General features: G+C 43.9%; 1 protein-coding gene across 2 annotated transcripts; it reads left to right on the top strand.

Moving 5' to 3' along the window:
* The first annotated feature begins 3,132 nt into the window (after positions 1 to 3,132).
* On the top strand, positions 3,133 to 21,100 carry PPM1K (protein phosphatase, Mg2+/Mn2+ dependent 1K). Of its 2 annotated transcripts, none has more exons than XM_073590900.1 (7): positions 3,133 to 3,286; positions 5,101 to 5,614; positions 5,690 to 5,790; positions 15,015 to 15,180; positions 16,662 to 16,806; positions 18,165 to 18,299; positions 19,166 to 21,100. In XM_073590900.1, exons 2-7 carry the CDS (start codon positions 5,169 to 5,171, stop codon positions 19,295 to 19,297), a joined length of 1,125 nt encoding a protein of 374 aa, XP_073447001.1. In that variant the 5' UTR covers positions 3,133 to 3,286; positions 5,101 to 5,168; the 3' UTR covers positions 19,298 to 21,100. The 2 variants fall into 2 exon arrangements, with proteins under 2 accessions (XP_073447001.1, XP_073447010.1); XM_073590909.1 differs by lacking the exon at positions 3,133 to 3,286 and adding an exon at positions 3,494 to 3,512.
* The last annotated feature ends 598 nt before the right edge of the window (positions 21,101 to 21,698 follow it).

Raw genomic sequence — 21,698 nt, 5'->3', positions numbered from 1 at the left:
AACGATTTAGATGAAGGAATTGAGGGTAAACTGATTAAATTTGCTGATGACACAAAGCTAGGAGGGATAGCTAATACTAGAGAAGAGAGAGAGAGGATTCAAAAAGATTTAAATAAACTGGAGAAGTGGGCAGCAACTAACACAATGGTTTTTAACAGGGAGAAATGCAAAGTACTACATCTGGGCAATAAAAATGAAAAAAGCATATATAGAATGGGAGGAATAGGGCTAAGTGACAGCACATGTGAAAAAGACTTGGGTATACTAATAGATCACAGACTGAATATGAGTCAACAGTGTGATGCAGCAGCAAAAAAGGCAAATGCAATTCTAGGATGTATTAACAGAAGCATACAGTCTAGATCACGTGAAGTCATTATTTCCCTCTACTCCTCTTTGGTCAGACCTCATCTGGAATATTGTGTCCAGTTTTGGGCACCACATTTTAAAAAAGACATCAACAAACCGGAGCAAGTTCAGAAAAGAGCGACCAGAATGGTGACCGGTCTGCAAACCCTGTCTTATGAGGAAAGGTTGCAGGATTTGGGAATGTTTAGTTTGCAAAAGAGAAGACTGAGAGGAGACTTAATAGCTGTCTACAAATATCTAAAGGGCTGTCACATTGTAGAAGGATCAACTTTATTCTCATTTGCACAAGGAAAGACTAGAAGCAATGGGATGAAACTGAATGGGAGGAGACACAGATTAGATATTAGAAAAAAACTTTTTGACAGTTAGAGTGATCAATGAGTGGAACAGGCTGCCACAAGAAGTGGTGAGTTCTCCTTCAATGGAAGTCTTCAAACAGAGGCTGGACAGACATCTGACTGGGATGATTTAGCGAATCCTGCTTTGAGCAGGGGGTTGGACCAGATGGCCCAGGAGGTCCCTTCCAACTCTACGATTCTATGATTCTTACTATGGTGGCACCTCCTGACCCTGTATTGGTTAAAGGTAATGTGGAATATGAGGTAGAGAAAATACTGGATTCTCGTCTGGCTAGACGGAGACTCCAGCATTTGGTCAAGTGGAAGGGTAATGGCCAGGAGGACAATTCTTGGGTCTCTGCCTCTGATATTCATGCCGATAGATTGGTTCGTGCTTTTCATCGGGCCCATCCTGATCGGCCCGGTGGCATGGATGAGGGTTCGGTGACCCCTCCTCAAGGGGGGGGTACTGTTGTGAGCTCATTTTCGGGTTTGCCACTGGCTTCTGGTGAGGGTTATGGAGCTGGCTGTGCTGACAGAGGAGTAGTGAGTTCTCTATCTGGACTCCCTCTGTTGGTGAAGGGAGGTAATGAAGCTGATCTAAATGGCAGAGACCGGCCACCTGAGGAAGAGGACTGCGATTGGACATCAGGAGTTTCTGATTGGATTTAAGTCAGCCGACTCCCTAGTTTCTTGCTGGTGATTTTTCCTGACTGTGGCTTCTGGTTTCCAGTTTGGTTCCTGCCTTCTTAAAGCTAAGTTTTCTCTGCTATTTCTCATATGAGTTTTTGTCTGGTTTACTTAGTTTTTGTGTTCAGCCAGCCCTGGCTGGGACTGGACTGAATCCCCATTTTGTCTCTGATCAGTTGATCTCTTTTGCTCTGTCTTCAGAATATACCTGAGTGCTGATATAGGGAATTGAAGTCTAGCGACTTCAGGGCTTTTTTCTATCAGAAGTGTTGGATATTTTGACAGGGTTTTTTGCGTGATTGCAGACAGCAGCTTTTCTTTCCTGTCTTTTCTAGTTAGTGAGGGCCCCATCGTTTGCTCAGCCTATCTTTCTGTGTTTGTGTTTTCATCTTGTTTCACTGACAATACATGTTGGGGGCTGTCTATTGCTTTGGTGTCTGCTCTGGGGCAGTTTAGATTTTCCCTTTCTTTCGGCTTATTTAGTTCTCCGGCCGTGACAAGGCATCTAGGACCACCGTAGGCGCGCTCCACGGCTACTGCTAGTTGTTGTGGATAGGATCAGGCGTCTGCAATCCGCTAGTTACCAACGTCTCCGGTTTTCTGGGCTTAGCTTGCTTTTTGTTTTTTCCTCCTCGGTGACTCATTCATAACAGGTCCCCCTGTAAAATGGCCAGCAAAGGCTAAGCTAACTGCTGCGGCCTGGTATTAATAGCCAGGGAAGGGGTCATGGTTATTGGCTGCTTCCCACACTATAATATCAGCTCTCAACCATCTGCTTTCCCCCTACTGGTTATTAAAATTGCACGGGAGCCCATGCTTTTTTTTTTTTTTTAAATACAAAGACATAATTGTACAGTGTATGTAGGTCCATTCACTGAAAGTACCTGCATACCCTGTAAGGACAGTGTATCACGTCCACATATCCACGCTACTGCGTCAAATGGTTATGTGTTTAGATCAGGAGACAGAAGAGCGAGTAGGCGACCTAACTTTATTTGTGCTTCAAAACGCTTGAAAAACGCTTACAAAAAATGCATGAAAAACGCGTCAAAATCCTCATGTGTTTTTCCGGGCAAGGGGGTGCGGATTTGCTGAGGAAATATCTGCTTCAATTCTGCAACGTGGCCACATAGCCTGATTGTGGTTTTTTTCCCCAGCCATTTGAATGAAAAACTTGGCACCGCTGAAAGAATTGACATGTTGCACACTGGAAAAACTGCTTTGATGGTTTTTTTTTTCCTTCGGCAGAAAAGTGTTGGGGGAAAAAACATGGCAAAAACGCAGCGTGTGAACAAGCCCGTAGACACCAGCGTACTCTTTCAAGCAGTACACGCCATTGGCTTCCCTGAAGCATCGTTTCGGCGTCCTGTCGCTTTTTGTGACTGTTTTTCTTGTTCTATTATACGATAGTGTGCGGCTTCCAAGCATAAACCGCCCTCACGTCAGATCTGTACGTCTCCAACATAAATAAGACGGCTTTCATCAGTCGCTGACAACAAGCAGCCATCTTGAAAGCCTGTGAGAAAACCTCCTGCAATGATTACTTCAGAGTGTGAGAACGATTACATAACAGCCGCCACACTGGGGTTACAGTAGGGCAGGCAGCGGTGGCTGTGGAATGCGCTGTGACCTCTGAGGGAGGCGCTTCCCGCCCTTTCTCCTCCCGTATAGCTGGTGGACAGCCAGGGCGTGGAGGCGGTGGCTGCCGGGGCGCCTTGCTATTGGCTGGTGAATGTTGATGGGCGGGGAAGGCTGCACTACTTGGGCCCAGACCGCTTTGTTGCTGCATTTCCCCGCAGCGATCAGGAGAGTCTGTAACCCGTTGTGTGCCGGCGCCTTTGGAGAGGGACGGAAGAGGTCGTCAGAGCAAGTGTGCACCGGATCACCATGTAAGAGGCGTCCCCTGGTGTTATTGGGGTGTCATGGAATGTGCTTGGCGGGCGGGAGGGGGCGCTGTACACAGCTGATCTTTATCTAGTGACGGCAGAGGACGTGTCACCTGGTTGGATGATGCTGGGCTTACATTATGCTGTGATAATGAATGACGGCCTGGCTGCCGGGAGCAGTCCCATGTAACTGTCCTGATCACTGGCGCTAATGCTACCTGATGAGCATGTGGGTTACCTTCTGTCATTGTGACCAGTGTGGCTCTCAGCTGCTGTCACCAGGGGTGGTACTAGTCCATAGGGGCCCTTAGTGGGGAGTCCTCCTGGCCTGTCCATAGGGGCTCCTAGTGGGGTCTTCTCCCATATATCAATGTGCAATGATCGTGGCGTTATCCCACATAGCAACCAATCAGATCACAGCAACATAGTAATATACATCACCTTTAACCAGTGCTGTGCTGGTCTGCAGGGATCCATTCCCAGTGCAGACCTTGAGATGAGTGAGACTCTGTGCTGGTCGTGTTGTCCACCTTGTGGAGAGTATTTATCGATGACCTATCATTCAGGCTTAATATTGACCCTCGTTAATGGTGATGGCCTATTTTTAGGGCAGGCTGCCAGTGTGTGATCAGTGCTGCTCCCCCATCAGCCAACTGTTAGAGGGGTCACTGTCTGCCCTCCTTTGCTTACACAACACTGGTTCTCCTAGTAGCGGCTGTGCCTGGCATTGTAGTAGTCACACAAACTGGACACGGCTGCAGTCCCCATAACACCCTCTATACTGACAGCCCGGTTTATCAGGGTGCTGTATGATCGCTGCTCCGGTGTCCATAGAAGAGGCCCCTGGTGCCGTCGCTCAGGAGCAGAGGGGAGCGCTCAGTTACCCAGGACACTCTGCATTGCAGCCAGAGATGGAGAGTGGCTTTTTAATTGTTCACAATGTAAATTTCACCACAGCTTCTGTGGTGAGTTTGCAGGTTTTTTTTTTTTTTTGTCTTGGGGCTCATACTCAGGAGAGACTCGCACGATTCTCGTGCGAGTCTCTCGCATGAAAACCCAGCACTGCTGACGGCACTTGGACCAGAGCGTGCGGTTACATGTATTTCTATGCAGCCGCACGCTCCAGTCCCAGTGCCGGCGGCAGTGCCAGGTTTTGATGCACGAGAATCGTGCGAGTCTCTCGTGAGTATGAGCCCTTATCCTTTCCCTACATCATCTGTGAATATACCCTTAAGGGTGCAGACAGCTGGCCATATAACTCGTATGAGGATGGTATTGCACTTCATGGACTGGCCCTAAACTTCTCCTCACCTGAGCGTAATGGGTCGCAGCCTACAATAGGTTAGGGCCCTCCTGTCTTACAGGACCTTACTGCTATGTGTACATGACTTCTCTCTCAGGCTTAGTATGGGACGGGTCCAGTCCGAAACCCTCTTGAAAAGCATGAGCAAAGGCTGTGTAAAATTGACCTGTCCTTACAGTCAGGCTGATAAGATGTGTAGTTATGATACAAATCGCTGAGGCCTCTCTTGAAGTTTGTCAGTGTTTGTGCCTGAAAAATTGATGGCGAGTGCTTGTTTTATTGGAGGGAAAAAAATGCAAGTGCAAAAAACATGCTGGGAAAATACTCACTGTCCTTGTGTCCACCTCTGTCTTGTCACCTCTGCTGTAGGCTTTGTCAATCTGCTGTAGCTAATCGGTGGCTCAGGCACTTTTATTATAGAGCTTCTTGATCTGGCAGTGTACATGGAGAAATGTTGGCTGGCTACTTTCACACTTTTTTTTTTTTTTTTTTTTTTCCCCCTCACAACCAACAGTTTTATCCATTTCAAGCTATTGAAGACCAGAAGTTCATTTTCCTTCCCACGTCCTTTGTAGTTGAGGAATGTCAACAGCCATCTTTGTTACATTTGCAAGACATGGAGGGTCTCGGGTGAGAAGAGGAGCGCTGCTGACGTCACGTGTGCTGCAAGATAACAGTCGTTTTTCTTCGGCCTTCCAGTGCTTCACCGTTAATCGCAGGTGTTTTTCATCACGGTTTGACCCTGACGGAAGTGGGAGACCGGCCACCTGGGACTCTTTTGGTATCTGGGACAATCGAATTGACGAGCCTATTCAGCTTCCGCCCAGCATTAAGTATGGCAAAATTATACCGCAAATCAATATGTCTAAGGTGGGTGTCTCCACTCAGATATCAAAAAGGAAAGAAAATGAAGACCGTTTCAACTTTTCCAAAATAAATGACGACGTCTTGTATTTTGCTGTCTACGACGGACATGCAGGGGCTGCAGCGGCCGACTTCTGTAACCAATACATGGCCCAGTATATCACGTAAGTCGTCTTATCGTGGGGTTATTGCCCTTAGGATACAATATCACATTATTAATGTCTGACTTATTTCCACAGGGACATCCTTAAACAGGAGAAAGATATGGAAAAAGTGCTGGTCAAGGCGTTTCTAGAAATTGATAAAGAGTTTGCAAAAATGGCTCGTCTGTCTCCTAACGGTAGGTGCTGCAGTTGTTTCTCTTGACCCTCAGTTTTTTCCATTATTTAAGAAATGGAAGTGCAAATGTTCATACTAGAGGACCCGCGACTTGACTAGGGTGCCATAAAGTGGACATCCAAAAGATATGCTAAGCCACTGATTTGGGGGACTGCTGAGGAGGTGGTACAGTGCTGATGGCCTTGTGATATTGCTGTGGAGCCTGGGTCTCCTTCCCCCACACACTGGTCTTCCAACATGACTGAAGGGAAGTAATAGACGAGACAGACTTCCTGAATTATGACCCTTTTCCAATGTCTGTGTTTAAAGTGAATTATTTTAGGATATCTTGTGTTGCTAGATTAGTTTTTAAAATTATTTTAAAGGAGTTAGTGATTTTTTTTTTTTTTTTTTTTTTTTTTTTCTTTTCTATGAGCCAAAAAACAAAACAGCAAGTAGTTACTAAATGGTTAGCTATACAGGATGGGCCATTTATATGGATACACGTGGGTGGGACATTTATATATAAAAAAAAAAAAAAAAAAAAAAAAAAAAGACTTCAAAATGGCTGCCATGGTCACCACCCATCTTGAAAAGTTTTCCCCCTCCCATATACTAATGTGCCACAAACAGGAAGTTGATATCACCAACTATTCCCATTTTATTTAGGTGTATCCATATAAATGGCCCACCCTGTATTGGTGAGCAAACGTGCTCGGGTGTTATTTGAGTATCTCGGGCGTGCTCAAATAATATGTTTAAATCCCTACGGCCGCATGATTCATGGCTGTTAGACAGCCACAACACATGCGGGAATTATCTAACGTACTGCCAATCTCTACATGTGTTGCAGCTGTCTAACAACCTCGAATCGTGCAGCCGCAGGGACGCTAACCTATTATCCTGGCATGCCCAAGATACTCAGATGACACGTTATCCCATCACGTTTGCTCATCACTAGTTAGCAACTATCTGCCTGTTCAAAGCGGTCACTGACCACTCCTGCAAGCAAATCTGTGGCTCCACATCAACAGAGCAGCTGATTTGACAGCCGGCTCCTCTAAGTTAGGCAACGGAAAAGAAGCTGCTGCTCTGACGTCCTGTCAGATGTGTACGCCTGCTGGCACCTCCATCTGTCTCTAAAACTGGGGATCCTGTTTTAAAATTAATAAAAAAAAAAAAAAATGGATTGGATAACATTAGTTGGTCAAGCCCTTGTATTAGTTTACAGTTAGGTCCATATGTATATTTGGACAGAACATTTTTCTAATTTTGATTCTAGACATTACCACAATGAATTTTAAACAAATAATTCAGATGCAGTTGAAGTTCAGACTTTCAGCTTTCATTTGAGGGTATCCACACTAAAATTGGATGAAGGGTTTAGGAGTTTCAGCTCCTTAACATGTGCCACCCTGTTTTTAAAGGGACCAAAAGTAATTAAACAACTGACTCCAAGGCTATTTTGTGGACAGGTGTGGGCAATCCCTTCATTATGTCATTCTCAATTAAGCAGATAAAAGGCCTGGAGTTGATTTGAGGTGTGGTGCTTGCATTTGGAAGGTTTTGCTGTGAAGGAAACATGCGGTCAAAGGAGCTCTCCATGCAGGTGGAAGAAGCCATCCTTGAGCTGCAAAAAACAGGAAAAACCCATCCTAGAAATTGCTACAACATTAGGAGTGGTAAAATCTACAGTTTGGTACATCCTAAGAAAGCACTGGTGAACTCATCAATGCAAAAAGACCTGGGCGCCCGCGGAAGACAACAGTGGTGGATGATTGCAGAATAGTCTCCATGGTGAAGAGAAACCCCTTCACAACAGCTAACCAAGTGAACAACACTCTCCAGGAGGTAGGCGTATCAATATCCAAATCTACCAGAGAGAGAAGACTGCATGAAAGTAAATACAGAGGGTTCACTGCACGGTGCAAGCCACTCATAAGCATCAAGAATCAAAAGGCTAGACTGGACTTTGCTAAAAAAAACATCTAAAAAAGCCAGCACAGTTCCAGAAGAACATTCTTTGGACTGATGAAACCAAGATCAACCTCTACCATAATGATGGAAAGAGAAAAGTATGGCGAAGGCGTGGTACAGCTCATGATCCAAAGCATACCACATCTGTAAAATACGGCGGAGGCAATGTGATGGCTTGGGCATGCATGGCTGCCAGTGGCACTGGGTCACCAGTGTTTATTGATGTGACACAGGACTGAAGCAGCCGAATGAATTCTGAGGTATTCAGAGCCATACTGTGTGCTCAGATGCAGCCAAACTGATTGGTCGTCGTTTCATACTACAGATGGACAATGACCCAAAACATAAAGCCAAAGCAACTTAGGAGTTTATTAAAAAGCAAAGAAGTGGAATATTCTTGAATGGCCAAGTCAGTCACCTGATCTCAACCCAATTGAGCATGCATTTCACTTGTTAAAGACTAAACTTCAGACAGGCCCACAAACAAACAGCAACTGAAAACCACCGCAGTCAAGGCCTGGCAGAGCATCAAAAAGGAGGAAAAACAGCGTCTGGTGATGTTCAAGACTTCAGGCAGTCATTGCCAACAAAGGGTTTTCAACCAAGTACTAGAAATGACCATTTTATTTAATCTGTCCAATTACTTTTGGTCCCTTTAAAAACAGGGTGGCACATGTTAAGTAGCTGAAACTCCTAAACCCTTCATCCAATTTTAATGTGGATACCCTCAAATGAAAGCTGAAAATTTGAACTTCAACTGCATCTGAATTGTTTTGTTTAAAATTCATTGTGGTAATGTCTAGAACCAAAATTCGAAAAAATGTCTGTCCAAATATATATATGGACCTAACTGTATATGTCAGTGATTGGGCTATTGCATGTTATTACCAGGGGGCGATCTGCTATAGTTCAGTTCTTGCAATGTTACTGAATAGTGACTTTAGTCTGCTATATGATGCCGAAATTTCAACATTCTCTTAATGTGAATGTATTTCATGTTAAATGTTTTCTTTCCAATAAAATCGTTGATACTAAATTTCAACATTCTCACAGGGAATCTGTCAGTGTGATCAACCCTCCTAAGCCGTTTATGGGCATGAAGGTGAATAAAGTGATGTCTTATGCCAGAGAGCCCTGTTTTAGTTATGTAAATGAGATGCTATGGGCTGGACAGGGAGCTGCAAAAGAATCTGCCTCACAATAAATAACTGAACTTTGTCTAATAACCAACATGTTAGAAGCTGCAGCTCTCACAGCTCTGCTGTATTGCATCACTGGCTGCCTGTGAGATGGAAGGTGAAGCTGAGAGGAGCCTGCAGATGTGTCTAATATAATCACACACTGATCTCTAGTGAGATCCTACTATTGGCCATTATATGTCTCACACTTGAAATGTCCCTCTTTCATCTAAAATAATCTGACTGTAGATTCTCATGCAGATCAGTGTCCGGCCCATAGTCTTGAACGCTCACTTACTCCAGAGAAATCCACACTTGTCTTGTATGTAGAATATCTTTGGCTACCTCCTTATTTGGCAAGCTATAGCGCTTACCGGACAAGCTGCGTCGGGACCGCAGATACCTGGATTTACTCCTTCTTATCAGCGCCATGGCTGTGTGACAGTCACAACACATGCATGGAGAGCCAGTGTGCTGTACTGTCACACAGCCGTGACACATGCGGCTGATAAGCAGGAGCGATCCAGGTATCCGAGTGCCCGCAGCAGCTTGTTCAGTAAGGCTAGGTTCACATAGCGTTAGAGCAGTACGTTCAACGCATGCGTTAAATGGACTGTGCTGATACTACTTCATTTTTGGATCGGGTTATGTGATCACGCTAGTGCAGCTTCTCCATCTGATCTAGCAGTGACTGACCCTTGAACGCTTCAGACTGCGTCTGAGGGTCTGTCACAGCATGACTGCACATCGCTAATGCATGCTGATTTTTGACATGCGTTGGCGATGCATCACCTTATGGCAGTCTATGGCAGCATTAACGGATGCATTGCTTCGCGTTAGTGCTGCGGTGTAACGCAATGCATTAAACGGACTGCCATAATGATGTATGAACCCAGCCTTAGCGCTATAGCTTTCCGAAGGAGGGAGCTGAAGGTATTCCCTCATCTCTACTTATCTGTAAGTAATAGGGTCGCAGATAAAGGTATCATTTGTATTCAGCCCCTTGTGACCTACATGCCCATATAGATGGCTCAGGAGAGTTGATCCTTTTGACAGCCACTCATTCTCTTAAACTCAAATTCAATATATAAAATGTTTTTAACTTGCAATACTGGGGGTAGGGAGGCTGCACATCACTAAGTCTGTAACTATTGGGACTAAAATGACTAATGCTCCAAACTGAAAAACATTGCACACATTGGCCTCAATTCATAAAGACTCATTGCTTGATGAGGGATGTTCAGGAGTAGAAGGTGCATGATTCATATAAGAGGGGCACATTTCACAGGTGACATGCACCTTGCCACAAATCTTACTCCAGTCCAGTGATCAGAGTAAGACTTCTGGCCTAATGTACGTCACAAATTGTCATGAATAAGACTAGTTGTGGCGCCATGCCTTAGCTCCTCCAATTTTGGTGTAGCTGTGCTTTGATGGCACAAGAAATTGTGACTTTACAAGCTGATTTACTACAGACTTTTGTTGTAAACGGAGTCAGGCCATTGTGTGCAACGTATTGAACGCCCTTTTACTTGGTGTCCGATTGCGTGAAACCTGTAGGTACATCCCTATGTTGACTTGCATGTCCTGTGCATTTCCTATTCCATGCAGCTTTTTAACGTTCCCATCTCCCAGTGTTGCAGGTGTGCTTTTTGTATGATAACCCCCCTTGGGTGAATTTCCTATTTGCCTGTGTGCGCATGTTATTTGTGGCAGACACTGCGCGGGGTGAGCAGCTCTAGGCTTGGAGGCCCCGGAAGTTGTAATGCTGCCCTTCAGTGGAAAGGGAGATCATCTCCTAATTTTTGTCCCAGGTGAAGGGAGTCCAGCGGTTCCTAGCCTGAGCCTGGACTACAGGAAGGTCCCAACATCCACTTTGTCACATTAGTTGAGATGAACATGGAAGTTAAATTTTCCAGTGAGTGTTGAGCAGTCTTGACAGGTCTGTTTATTAGTGTCGTTGAAAAGACAGAATTACCAATTATAAATGTTATATCTATTAAATGCGATAAAGTAAATTTGGCACATGACATGATGGGTTTTTTTTTTTTTTTTGTCCAAAACTCATAGATTTTGGAACAATAAGGGGCTTGTTCTTGATGTGTGGTGGTGTCAGCCAAACTGTGTCTTGGGCACCAGAAAGCCACTGAAACGCCTTAAATCTAATGTGAAAAGTGCATGCTTTGGGATTTGTGTAAATGCACCAATATGGCAAGTCATGCCTATTATATAATGTAAAAAAAAAAAATCCAATGGTCTAAGGTGCACAATACCTGCTTTAAAGTTTTTGCTTCGTGCAGACCACCACCCCACGCTATGCTTTTTAGGCTGTAATAAATGATTGCCATTCTATGACTGGCTGCAGTGGTCCTATCACTAAAGCCTAGGGATTCGGGAAGCGGCTGCACAGGAGCAACAGGGAATTGGCAATGTGCGTATTGCACCATTTGGAGATGATCTAGAATTTGCAATAACTAAGAACACTGTTCCAGAATCTATGACTGTATCATAAGCCATGCTTTCCTAGTTAGAGGGAATCTGTCACCAGGCAGCATGGATCCATATCGGACACCATGATTATAGTGTTAGTGCATCGTCCTGTAAAAACGCTGACTTGCACTGCAGAGATCTATAGCAGGTTATGCACGCTCCGTAATCTAGAATGAATCGCTCAGTGCGCAGCGATTACTTTAGTATGTGCAGATTTAAAATGACTGCGTTTTGGTTAAAGCTGACCGCTTGGTGGCTGTATTGTGCCGCCAGTCCATGTCAGTGGACCCCCAACTCCTGACTGACAACTAATGGGGATAAAGCTGTCAACCAGCAGGGTGACTCGGCTTATGTGGTGACATAATGCAAAATTCGGGAGTTTCTCTCACTAACTCGTTTGCCTCAGATCGGGCAGGATATCTGGTGACAGGCTGCCTCTAGCTAATGCTTCATCTTGCATAAAGCAGGTGCTTTTACTGTTGAAACCAAGGTGACCTTCTGCAGAGCCTTGTTGCCACCAACAATAAAAAGGCTTTCATCCCTGTGTTAAAGGTCGGGTATTGATCAGACCTGTAGATCTACTTGGGTTTTCTTCTATTTGTTGTTCATTTAGACCTGAGTCTTTAAAACCTGTCGGACCAGTTCTCACTGATTCACGGTAGCACTCATTGATCATCCTGCACATTATTAAGGGGAGGGGGGGGGGGAGATACAAGGTACTTTATAAAAGGCGATCTTGATGCTGCTGTTGTAAATGGCCTTGTCTCAATCTCTCCATTAGAGCCGTAATGGTCTTCTGCAATTGGTCCATTTTATACTTGGATAGAGTGGTCATGAAGGAGCCCAAGGACTAGGACTGTAATGTCTGCTTAGGCCTCTTTCACACTTCAGTTTTTTGTGTCAGTTACAATCCGCCAAAAAGGTGGAGAAGCGGATCCGTTCTTAACTGATGTGAACGGATGCCACAGGATCCGTTTTTTGATGGATCCGCAAAATGAGGAAATTTAAAGGAACCGCTGGCCGGCAAAAAGAGTGGTCCGGCACCCAGACAGAATTTCGGGTTAAATCAGTGTCTGGAGGATCCGCCGGCCAAAAAAAACGTTGCAAGCTCCGTTTGGAAATCTTTGAGGATGGTGACGGACAGCAATATCATGGCGGATCCTCACAAAAACGGATGCAACGGGCGGCAATCCGTCAAGATCAGCCAGTAATGAAAGTCAATGGGGAAAAAAACGGATCCGCAAAAAAAAAAAAAATTGCGGATCCGTTTTTTTTCAAAACCTGGCGGATTTTGACTTATTGTAAAAAACGGAAGTGTGAAAGAGGCCTTAGGCTGGCTTTCCACATTTGCCTTTCATGGACTGTAACAAAACACTAACATGACAGCCTCCATAGATGCTTATGGACCAGGAGGCCAGCAGCTGGTTTGGACCTTAAGGTCTGTACTTGGGCCATGAATGTTGGATTTGAGCAACCGGCCTAAACATGATTCTGACTGTAGCCTCAACTAATATAGTGTGAATTACGGCAAGAATAGAGGCAAGAATCCAGCAAGTTGCAGAACGCTGGGCTTAATTTATAAAAGCTAAAGAGCAGCAAAAACTAAAGCCAAGCCTTGTCTGTAGCAATCGATCACAGTATAAACATTCAATTTTTTAACGGTTTATGAAATATTAAGTCTGAGCTCTGATTGCTATAAGCAACATGACCACTTTATTAAAGGTTTTTCAATTGGCTGATATACGACCTCCATCTTTGAGACAGTAAGAATACCTGCTTAAAGCTAGTCGCACATGTTGTTAAATGGTTCTCTCACACTGTTCTCTGAACATCGTGGCATAATGCAGTTTCCCCATGTAGTTTTTCTGCACAGATGCATGTAACATGTCAGTGTTTCAAAATACTAATCTATAGGATTACATCTAGCAAGTGAGCTTTCCTAATTCACAAGCGACGCAAGCTTCCTCCTCCGTCTGTCTCCTATGGCAGTTACTGGTGCGAGGGCCACAACTGTGCATGGCCACCTCTCTTCCTTCTCCTGCCAGAAGCTATTGGGCACAAGGGGTACCTTTTGGTCCCTGTGCTATGGAGATATTGGGGAACCCACATCTAGTAAAGACTAATGACTTGTCCTTTGGATGTAATCTAAATTCCATTTTTAATATTGGAGGATGTGTGGCGCTTTGGGGGGGGGGGGGGGGGGGGAGTAAACGTGTAATTGCTAACAGAGGCAACTACTTGCCTGTTGCACCCATCGCTGATCATTGACCGCTCCTGCCAGAGAGTCAGCTACTGTATTTTTCGCTTTATAAGACGCACCCCCAAAATTTATTGAAAGAATTTTTTTATTTTTGGGGGTCTGTCTTATAATGCCAGTGTCAGGCTTACAAATCGCATATGTCCTCCACCCTGGTATCTATTAAACCCCCACCCTGGCACATGGCCCCCTTGTGCTGTCAAGCATATGGCCCCTCCCCCCATCAAATCCTGGTTATGCCCCCCCCCCCCCCCCCCCCCCGTGCAGCTGCTAGCATGCACATGGCCGCCCCCCCCTCCTGTGTTGCTGGCACGCACATGGCCCCCCCCACATCACATCCTGGATATGCCCCCTGTGCTGCTGGCACGCACATGATAAAATAACAAACAGATAACTCTCCTTCCGTTGATGGCTCCCAGCTCCCCCACGGCTCTTCCTGTGTCTGTGCTGACATTCAGGAGCTGCTCATACAGGTATTTCATTGTAGCTTCAGGACCTTCCATCACATGACCGCAGTGCACACTGGGAGTCACGTGACCGCAGGTCCTTTTGGCACACACAGGAAGAGCCAGGGGGGAGCTGGGAGCACGGAGCCATCAGAAGGTGACGCTAGTGACGGGACAGTGCAGGCACATGTAATATGCGCTGCCCCCCCTGTCCACCAACTCGGCGCGGCTTCAGCACCGAGGTGATGGGACAGCAGGTGCAGTGAATATTACATGAGCGGGAGCACTAACCACTCGCTGTCTCTGCAGCCAGCTCACCCCAGCCCCCTGACGCCACTCCAGAGCTGCCGCCCCCCCCCCCTCTACAGCACACATTTGGATTCTAAGACATCTCCCCCCCCACCCCCCCCACTTTCCCCCAAAATTTGGGGGAACAAAAGTGCATCTTATAATCCAAAAAGTACGGTACTTCTCAGTTTTTCTTCCTGTTGACAGGGTGGGACTACTGGTGTCATGCTGGTTGTCAATCAGCATGACACCAGTAGTCCTGCCAGCAGGAAGAGAAACAGCTGTTCTTTTTGGAAGGAAGTAGCTGAATCTCTGGCAGGAGTGGTCAATGACCAGCACCTGGTATAACAGACAGGTAATTGCCTCTGGCAACTACATGGTTTTTTTTGTTTTTTTTTAAATCCCGGATATCCCAGTTAATTATTACCATTCTTACTAATGAGGGCATGCATTGAGCCATGTTGTTTTATGGGCTGTCCAGTATGATATGACACTTTTTAGTTTGTTTTAACACATTAGCATGAAAGCAAAAATCCAGAATATTACAGCATTATTTTTGTTTCCTGTCAGTAATGACATGACATTTCTACCTTTCTCATGATATCTTTAGCAACTGTGTTGAACAGTGGGACCACTGCAACAGTAGCCTTGTTACGCGATGGCATTGAGCTAGTTGTGGCTAGTGTTGGTGACAGCCGGGCACTGTTGTGTCGCAAAGGAAAACCTGTGAAGCTGACTATTGACCATACACCTGAACGGAAGGATGAAAAACAAAGGTATAGACTCCTTGTATTCATTAGGTTCACAAATTCCCTAATACCGGAAATGGCACAACTCAAATGCAATATCGCCATCAAATACTCTCAATTCAATTAAGAAAGAAAGAACTTCAGTGCTTATTCAGTTGGAAGCGATCTGTGAGAAGATCCCCACGCATGCACTGTTCATTTTTTGACGTTACATAAGGAGCTGTAACTTGTTCCGTTTGAGACTCTATTGCGCATGCGCTAAGGCATATACGTCACAATGTTGGTTGACCATTCTTATTGGTGGTTCTGACTATAAATACTAACACCTGATTATGAGTAAACCATGCCTCCTGAAGAAGCTGCGGCGTAACACGCGTAGGGGTGGCGGGCCAGGGCATCATTACCGTATAATTTCATGTAAGTTTGCACACTTATGGCACCTTATATTCCTTAGCACTTTTTCCTTATTTTGGGTTTTATGCACTAATGTTATAATATTTGGGTGGGAGTGCACTCAATATAACAAGGTTTAGAGCTTAATCTCCCTTTCTTAACACCAGAGTATTGGAATATTCTTCCAGCTTTTGAATGGGCATACAGCCAGGTGTTCTCTTTAGGATAGAATCAGTTGCATTTCATACTGGTTAATTTTATAGCTGGAATTTGTTTACTTAAGCACATATGCACTTTATATTTTGTATTTTAGTCCATATTTAATTTGAAAGATTTATTAAGAGCTACTGTATTTACTACAATTGTGCTTTACAAGGTCATATTTATTCTGCCCTGTGTCCTATCAGTATTTATGCTCTGTTTCATATTTTAATTATGTATAATATTTGTTATTTTAGCTTGAAAAACTCTTTAAGTTCTTTCTTAATTGAATTGAGAGTATTTGATGGTGGTCCTTGTATTCATGTCTGATTTGTGTCCTATCTCTATCCACAGTGTTAATTGTCAAACAGCTAGCTGAACTTGGAGGGTCCGCTAAGGGGTTTACATAAGGGGAAAAATTGTAACCATCACTGCCACCGACCATTATGACCCATTAGAAAACCATTTCTAAATTTTACACTTAAATGTATACATTTGGGGCACTGTCAGTTTTACTTCAATAAGATATTTTCCTCTGTATGTCGCTGTCAATGATCATTTGGAGCAAAGTGGTAGTTTTTGGTAAACCATATGGGTGATTTGAAAATGGGGCACATGACAAACGAAAAACTAATTGTTCTCGGTCAAGTTGAGTTATGTTGGACACAAACCATATATTATGATATTGCAACTTGTATAATGGGACTTCAGAAAGTTTCTTTCAGCTCTATTTTTACTTAAGTCTTGCCACTGAACAAATTCACTCATCAAAGCACCATTGTTTCTTCATCTTTTTAGCCAGAGATCTTCAATATGTGTGGTGCCCCCACGTATTGGGGGACTACATGATGCATACGGTATCTAGATTGCATAATGAAATCTTGTGTTTTAATATCACCCTTGTGTACTTTCAGGATAAAGGCAAGTGGTGGTTTCGTGGCTTGGAATAGCTGGGGACAGCCTCATGTAAATGGAAAACTAGCAATGACAAGAAGCATAGGCGATTTTGATCTCAAGTCCAAGGGAGTGATAGCAGAACCTGAAACCAAGCGAATTAACGTGAGAATCTTTTTTAACTCTACTCTCATCACCCACCCCTTTTAGCTGCCTTTTTAAAAGCCTTCAAAGGGCTGTGTTGGGAAGAGAACAAAAATGTCAAAGTTTAAAATAAAAAAAAAAAAAAACCTTGGTTTTTAAGGCTGGGTTTACATTGCGTTAGGGGCAATCCGCTAGCGGGATCCGTTAAGATAGCGGCACCAACGCTATCTAACGGATCCATTAGCGCACCCATTGCCCTCAATGTTAATAATGCATGCAGATTTCGGCATGCGTTAGTATGCAAGTATGCGTTATTTCCTGATGCACCCTCGAACGCTGCTTGCAGCATTTTTGGGTGCGTTGGCATTAGCGCACAGCGAATCGACCCGTTCGCTGTGCATAGGAATGTATGAGCTAACACATGGTAGCGCTCGGTACTAGAGCGCTACCATGTGTTAACGCATACCGTTAGCACTATGGCGCTAAAGATACCAAAAATGACACTAGTGTTAGCGCATCTGTTAAACGGATGCCCTAGCGCAATGTGAACCTAGCCTTACTCAAGTAGAATTTATGCCCTAATCTACTTCAAAGTAATGCAATTGTTAACCCTGGGCTCCTTTTTTCTTTCTGATTTTCTTCTTATCTTGCTTGGTCTGTTAGTGTATTGTACCTATAGTCAGCTTAGGGGGATTTTCCTCGGGTGATTAGTAATAAACCAGACTTTTTGGTTCCACACTGGTATTTCTAGCAGTGCCTGGTATGACCTTTTGTTTGCATATGTGTATAGGTCAAGAATGTACTGGCCACCCCACCACACTGAGACAGTCCGTCCCCTCAAGGTATATCTGCTTTACCCCAGCCGGATTGTCTGGTCAAGTAGCTTGTTTATATCCCTTTGTTGGAAAATGGTTCTTATCTAGTGCTCAGGCTAGTAAAGCATTTTGTGGGGGATAGTGGCTGGCTAAAGGGTTTTTGGACTTATTTTCTCAACCCTTTTTTTAAAAGGAGAACCTTTTTCTATTAGGGTGACTGGATAAAATGTGGTTTCAAAAGTTGGAACCAGCAAAAGGCACCAATTGGGCTAGGAAGGAATCGACACATAATTCAATTAATGAAGCTTTGTTTTGGAAGATTACTATTTAGCTTTGACCAAGGTTTTTAAAACATGAAATACTAAAGAGGCTTCACACTCGGAGGCAATGGAAAAAAACTCCTAGTTTAGCTGACCGCTGGAGACTTTCTGCAGCATCAAAAGTGACTGCACCAAATGCTCATCATGGGAGCTAGGTCTTAGTGTTTTGTCACCATCATCTCTCTAGTCAAAATGGTTTGAGGACTGCACACTGCTATTGGCTAACTATTTCTCTATTTTGCAGGTGCACCATGCGGATGATAGCTTCTTAGTATTAACTACAGATGGCATCAACTTCATTGTGAACAGTCAGGAGATCTGTAACATAATCAGCCAATGCCATGATCCTCGGGAAGCCGCGCAAGTTCTCACAGACCAGGTGACTATTGTGGGACGTTATATAAAGATTATTATAATGTGATCTAACGCTAACATATTCCGCAGCGCTCTACAGTTTTGCACACATTATCATCGCTGTCCCTGATGGGGCTCACAATCTAAATTCCCTATCAGTATGTCTTTGGAATTTGGGAGGAAACCAGAGTACCCGGAGGAAACCCACGCAAACACGAGGAGAACATTACAAACTCCTTACAGATGTTGTCCTTGGTGGGATTTGAACCCAGGACTCCAGCACAGCAAGGCTCAGGGCTAACCACTTTACCCAAATTATGGGTTATGATAATAACTTATAAGATGAAGTGCTGCGGAATATGTTGGCGCTATATAAATAAAGATTATTATTATTAAAGTGCCATAATACTGCTATAAAAACTTTTTCACCTACTCCAAAGTAACCTGCTAGAACAGTAAGAATTGGGTGGTGAAGATAAATGGCCATAAAAAGTCTAGTCTCAATGTGGCCTGAAGTGTGCGGATCACATACTTTTTCTCCATCCTGGCCCTGGAGAATTCTTACAGCACGCAGAGTGATTCCAGACTTTTGGCTTAAGACTGAACAATCCCTTTAAGTGTGAAATTATGGCCTTGGGATTATCTGAAGTGGTTATCTTTAGGCTGTTCTGCATATTTACATTGTGAGCCACACTCCTTTTAGAAAAACGACTCCAAAATTGACACTAAACAAAGGCCTATATCTCTGTAACCATATGGGGGAGTATTGGGAATAAAACCATCAATAACTGTCCACTTCTGACCTGACGGCAGGTCTACTTTGAAATTCTACTTTGTATAATGTGGAGTATATTTTTATGCTGACCACTTTCTTCTTGCTGTCCATTTCAGGTGATCCAGTATGGTGCAGAAGATAATAGCACAGCCATAGTTGTCCCATTTGGTGCATGGGGAAAACACAAGAGCACTGAAGTCAGCTTTTCTTTCAGTCGTGGCTTTAAATCGAGTGGCAGATGGGCTTGACTGGTAGACTACTCTGCAGCTATTGGCACAGTCTACATGCACTGTTCAAAGATTTCTTGTATTTGTTAAATCCATTACTCTCTAGACCAGGGAACGCTGCTTGTCATGTACAATTCTTGTTGGAAGGAAGGACCTTGTATGTATAGATCCAACCATTCCAATGTATGGAACACCTCATTTTAGTGGATCAATACAGAAGTTGGTGAGAAGGTTGACTTCAGACATACATGAACTACTAATATTGCTCATTTTGCACTGCGGTAGGTCTCCATCTTTTGCTGACATTTATCTGTTACACCATATGTGTAGTGTTTGTATTATTTATAATGTGAGATAAATTGAACACGACCACATAACTGTACCCGTGCTCAATTTTTTTTTTTAACTCTATGAAGGTTTGTACTATGTGTTTTAACACCTTTCTTTTCTGAAAATGTGAATAGGAGCAGAATAGACTAATTGTATTTTTAGTTCTCTGCTCTTGCTGTTGCCATTTTTAGTCCATCATTAGCGTTGTTTTCTCCTGTAAATGATGTGTATGAATTATAAAATTTTAAATAAAGTCGAGGGCTTGTCACTCCCCCACATTGGCCATTGATGCTGCTGACAATGGTGAGGTCTAGTTTGTTGGGTTTTAACAGCTTTTGGGCTCCTCATATTTCAATTTTTTTTTTTTTCTTTTTTTTTTTTTTTTGTAGAATTTTTATCTTTCTTGGGTCAAAGGGAAGATTGAATCTTGGCACAAGGGTAAGGGGCAAACTACCTTTTTGTCCCTTTTTTATAGGAATACTCATGCCTGTATGCCCGCTCCACTTAGCGGGGTTGTCCACTACTCAGACACTTCCTGAATCCTTGTTTAGCGCCGTGCCCCCCGTAAAATAATGCCTATACTCACAGCCCGCGCCGTTCCAGCAGTGCCGGCACTGGTTCTCCCAGGCCTGCTGTGACATAGGGTGATCCCTGTGGCTAATCAGCACTGGTTTCACTCTTCTCTCCTGCAGGTGTAATTTATATCTAGAGGAAGTGGGTGCTGCAGCTGCTATCACTTCCTCCATATGTCTTGATGTGAGTGAAGCTAGCACTGACTAACAGCAAGGATTGTGTGACATAATAATTTCACCCATTACTGACGCTGCTGGAATGGTGCCGGCAGTGAGAGTAGGTCGTAGTATGTCTGATTAGTGGATGAAACCTTAGGCTATGTGCACACGTTGTGGATTTTTAGCATTTTTGCCGTGTGTGGGTTTTTTTTTTTTTTTTTTTTTTGTAACATATCTTTTTACAATTGATGCTGCATAGGCAGCGTCCATAGTAAAAAGTTGCTCACACTTGTCAAACACTGTTTGACGAGTGCGACCAACCTGTCAATCAGTTTTCCAAGCGATGCTACAGATTGCTTGGAAATCGCTAGCATTCTGCAAGCTAATTACGCTTGCAAAACGCTAGTTTTTTGCAGGAATTCTGCATGCGGATTTCCCACGGCAGGGAGATGCGGAATAGCCTTAATTTTCTGGTGGTTTTTAGTAAGGATGAACAAAACCTAAACTGAGAGGGGAAGATGGAGATATAGGTTCTGAAGACTCAGCTACACTGGCCCCTTCTTGTTATGTACTCCAGTTGTAACAGCTGTACCCCCTTTGTAGGTGTACCTATATTACATCTAGGTTGCTGGCCTGCAGGCAGTGGAGCAGTTCTGTTCTGATTTACATATCAGTACTACTAGTCACACAATGTTGGCAGCTATACAAGATGGTAGATTGTATGTGTTTTTAGTTTTGTAGTTAATAAAAAGTTTGCAATGTTTCATGTGTTCTTGCTTTACTCTACCACTATTCATCATTGAGTCGTACAACCTTTGCCATTGTCCTCATCTAATCCAAATAAAGGTCTGATTATTAGCATGGCAGAGGACTGAGCATCTTGCAACCATACGTGGTACAAAAACCTAGAATGGTACTGATTTTAGGCTAAGTTCACACTTGCGTATGGCTGGTCTGTGGATGGCTGCATATGTCCTCCCTTAAGCTCTGCCTACTTCTGCATGCATCCTGCATTCCTGTGCGGTCGGCGGGCACATCTAAACACCGCATGCGGACGCATCTGCATACAACGCATGTCCCTGCATACCCAATGTTAAAGATGGGTATGCAGAAGTAGGCAGAGTTTAAGGGAGGACACACGCAGCCATCCGCAGACCAGCCATACGTAAGTGTGAACTTGGCCTAGACAGTTAAAAGGTCATGAATCTTTTATTCTGTGCGTGCTGAAATACTATTGTATGTGTGATGTCATATCAGCAGAGCTAACCTATTAGCAAGGATGTGTCTCCACAAAACCAAACCACTTTCTTCCAGTACACTGTGTTCCAGTTCTGATGCATGCCTATTGCAGAGGCTTCTAG

This window comes from Dendrobates tinctorius, unplaced genomic scaffold, assembly GCF_039654945.1.
Source record: "Dendrobates tinctorius isolate UK_male_01 unplaced genomic scaffold, ASM3965494v1 ptg000011l, whole genome shotgun sequence".
Lineage (NCBI taxonomy): Eukaryota > Metazoa > Chordata > Amphibia > Anura > Dendrobatidae > Dendrobates > Dendrobates tinctorius.
This window is presented reverse-complemented; position numbering and strand designations above follow the sequence as displayed.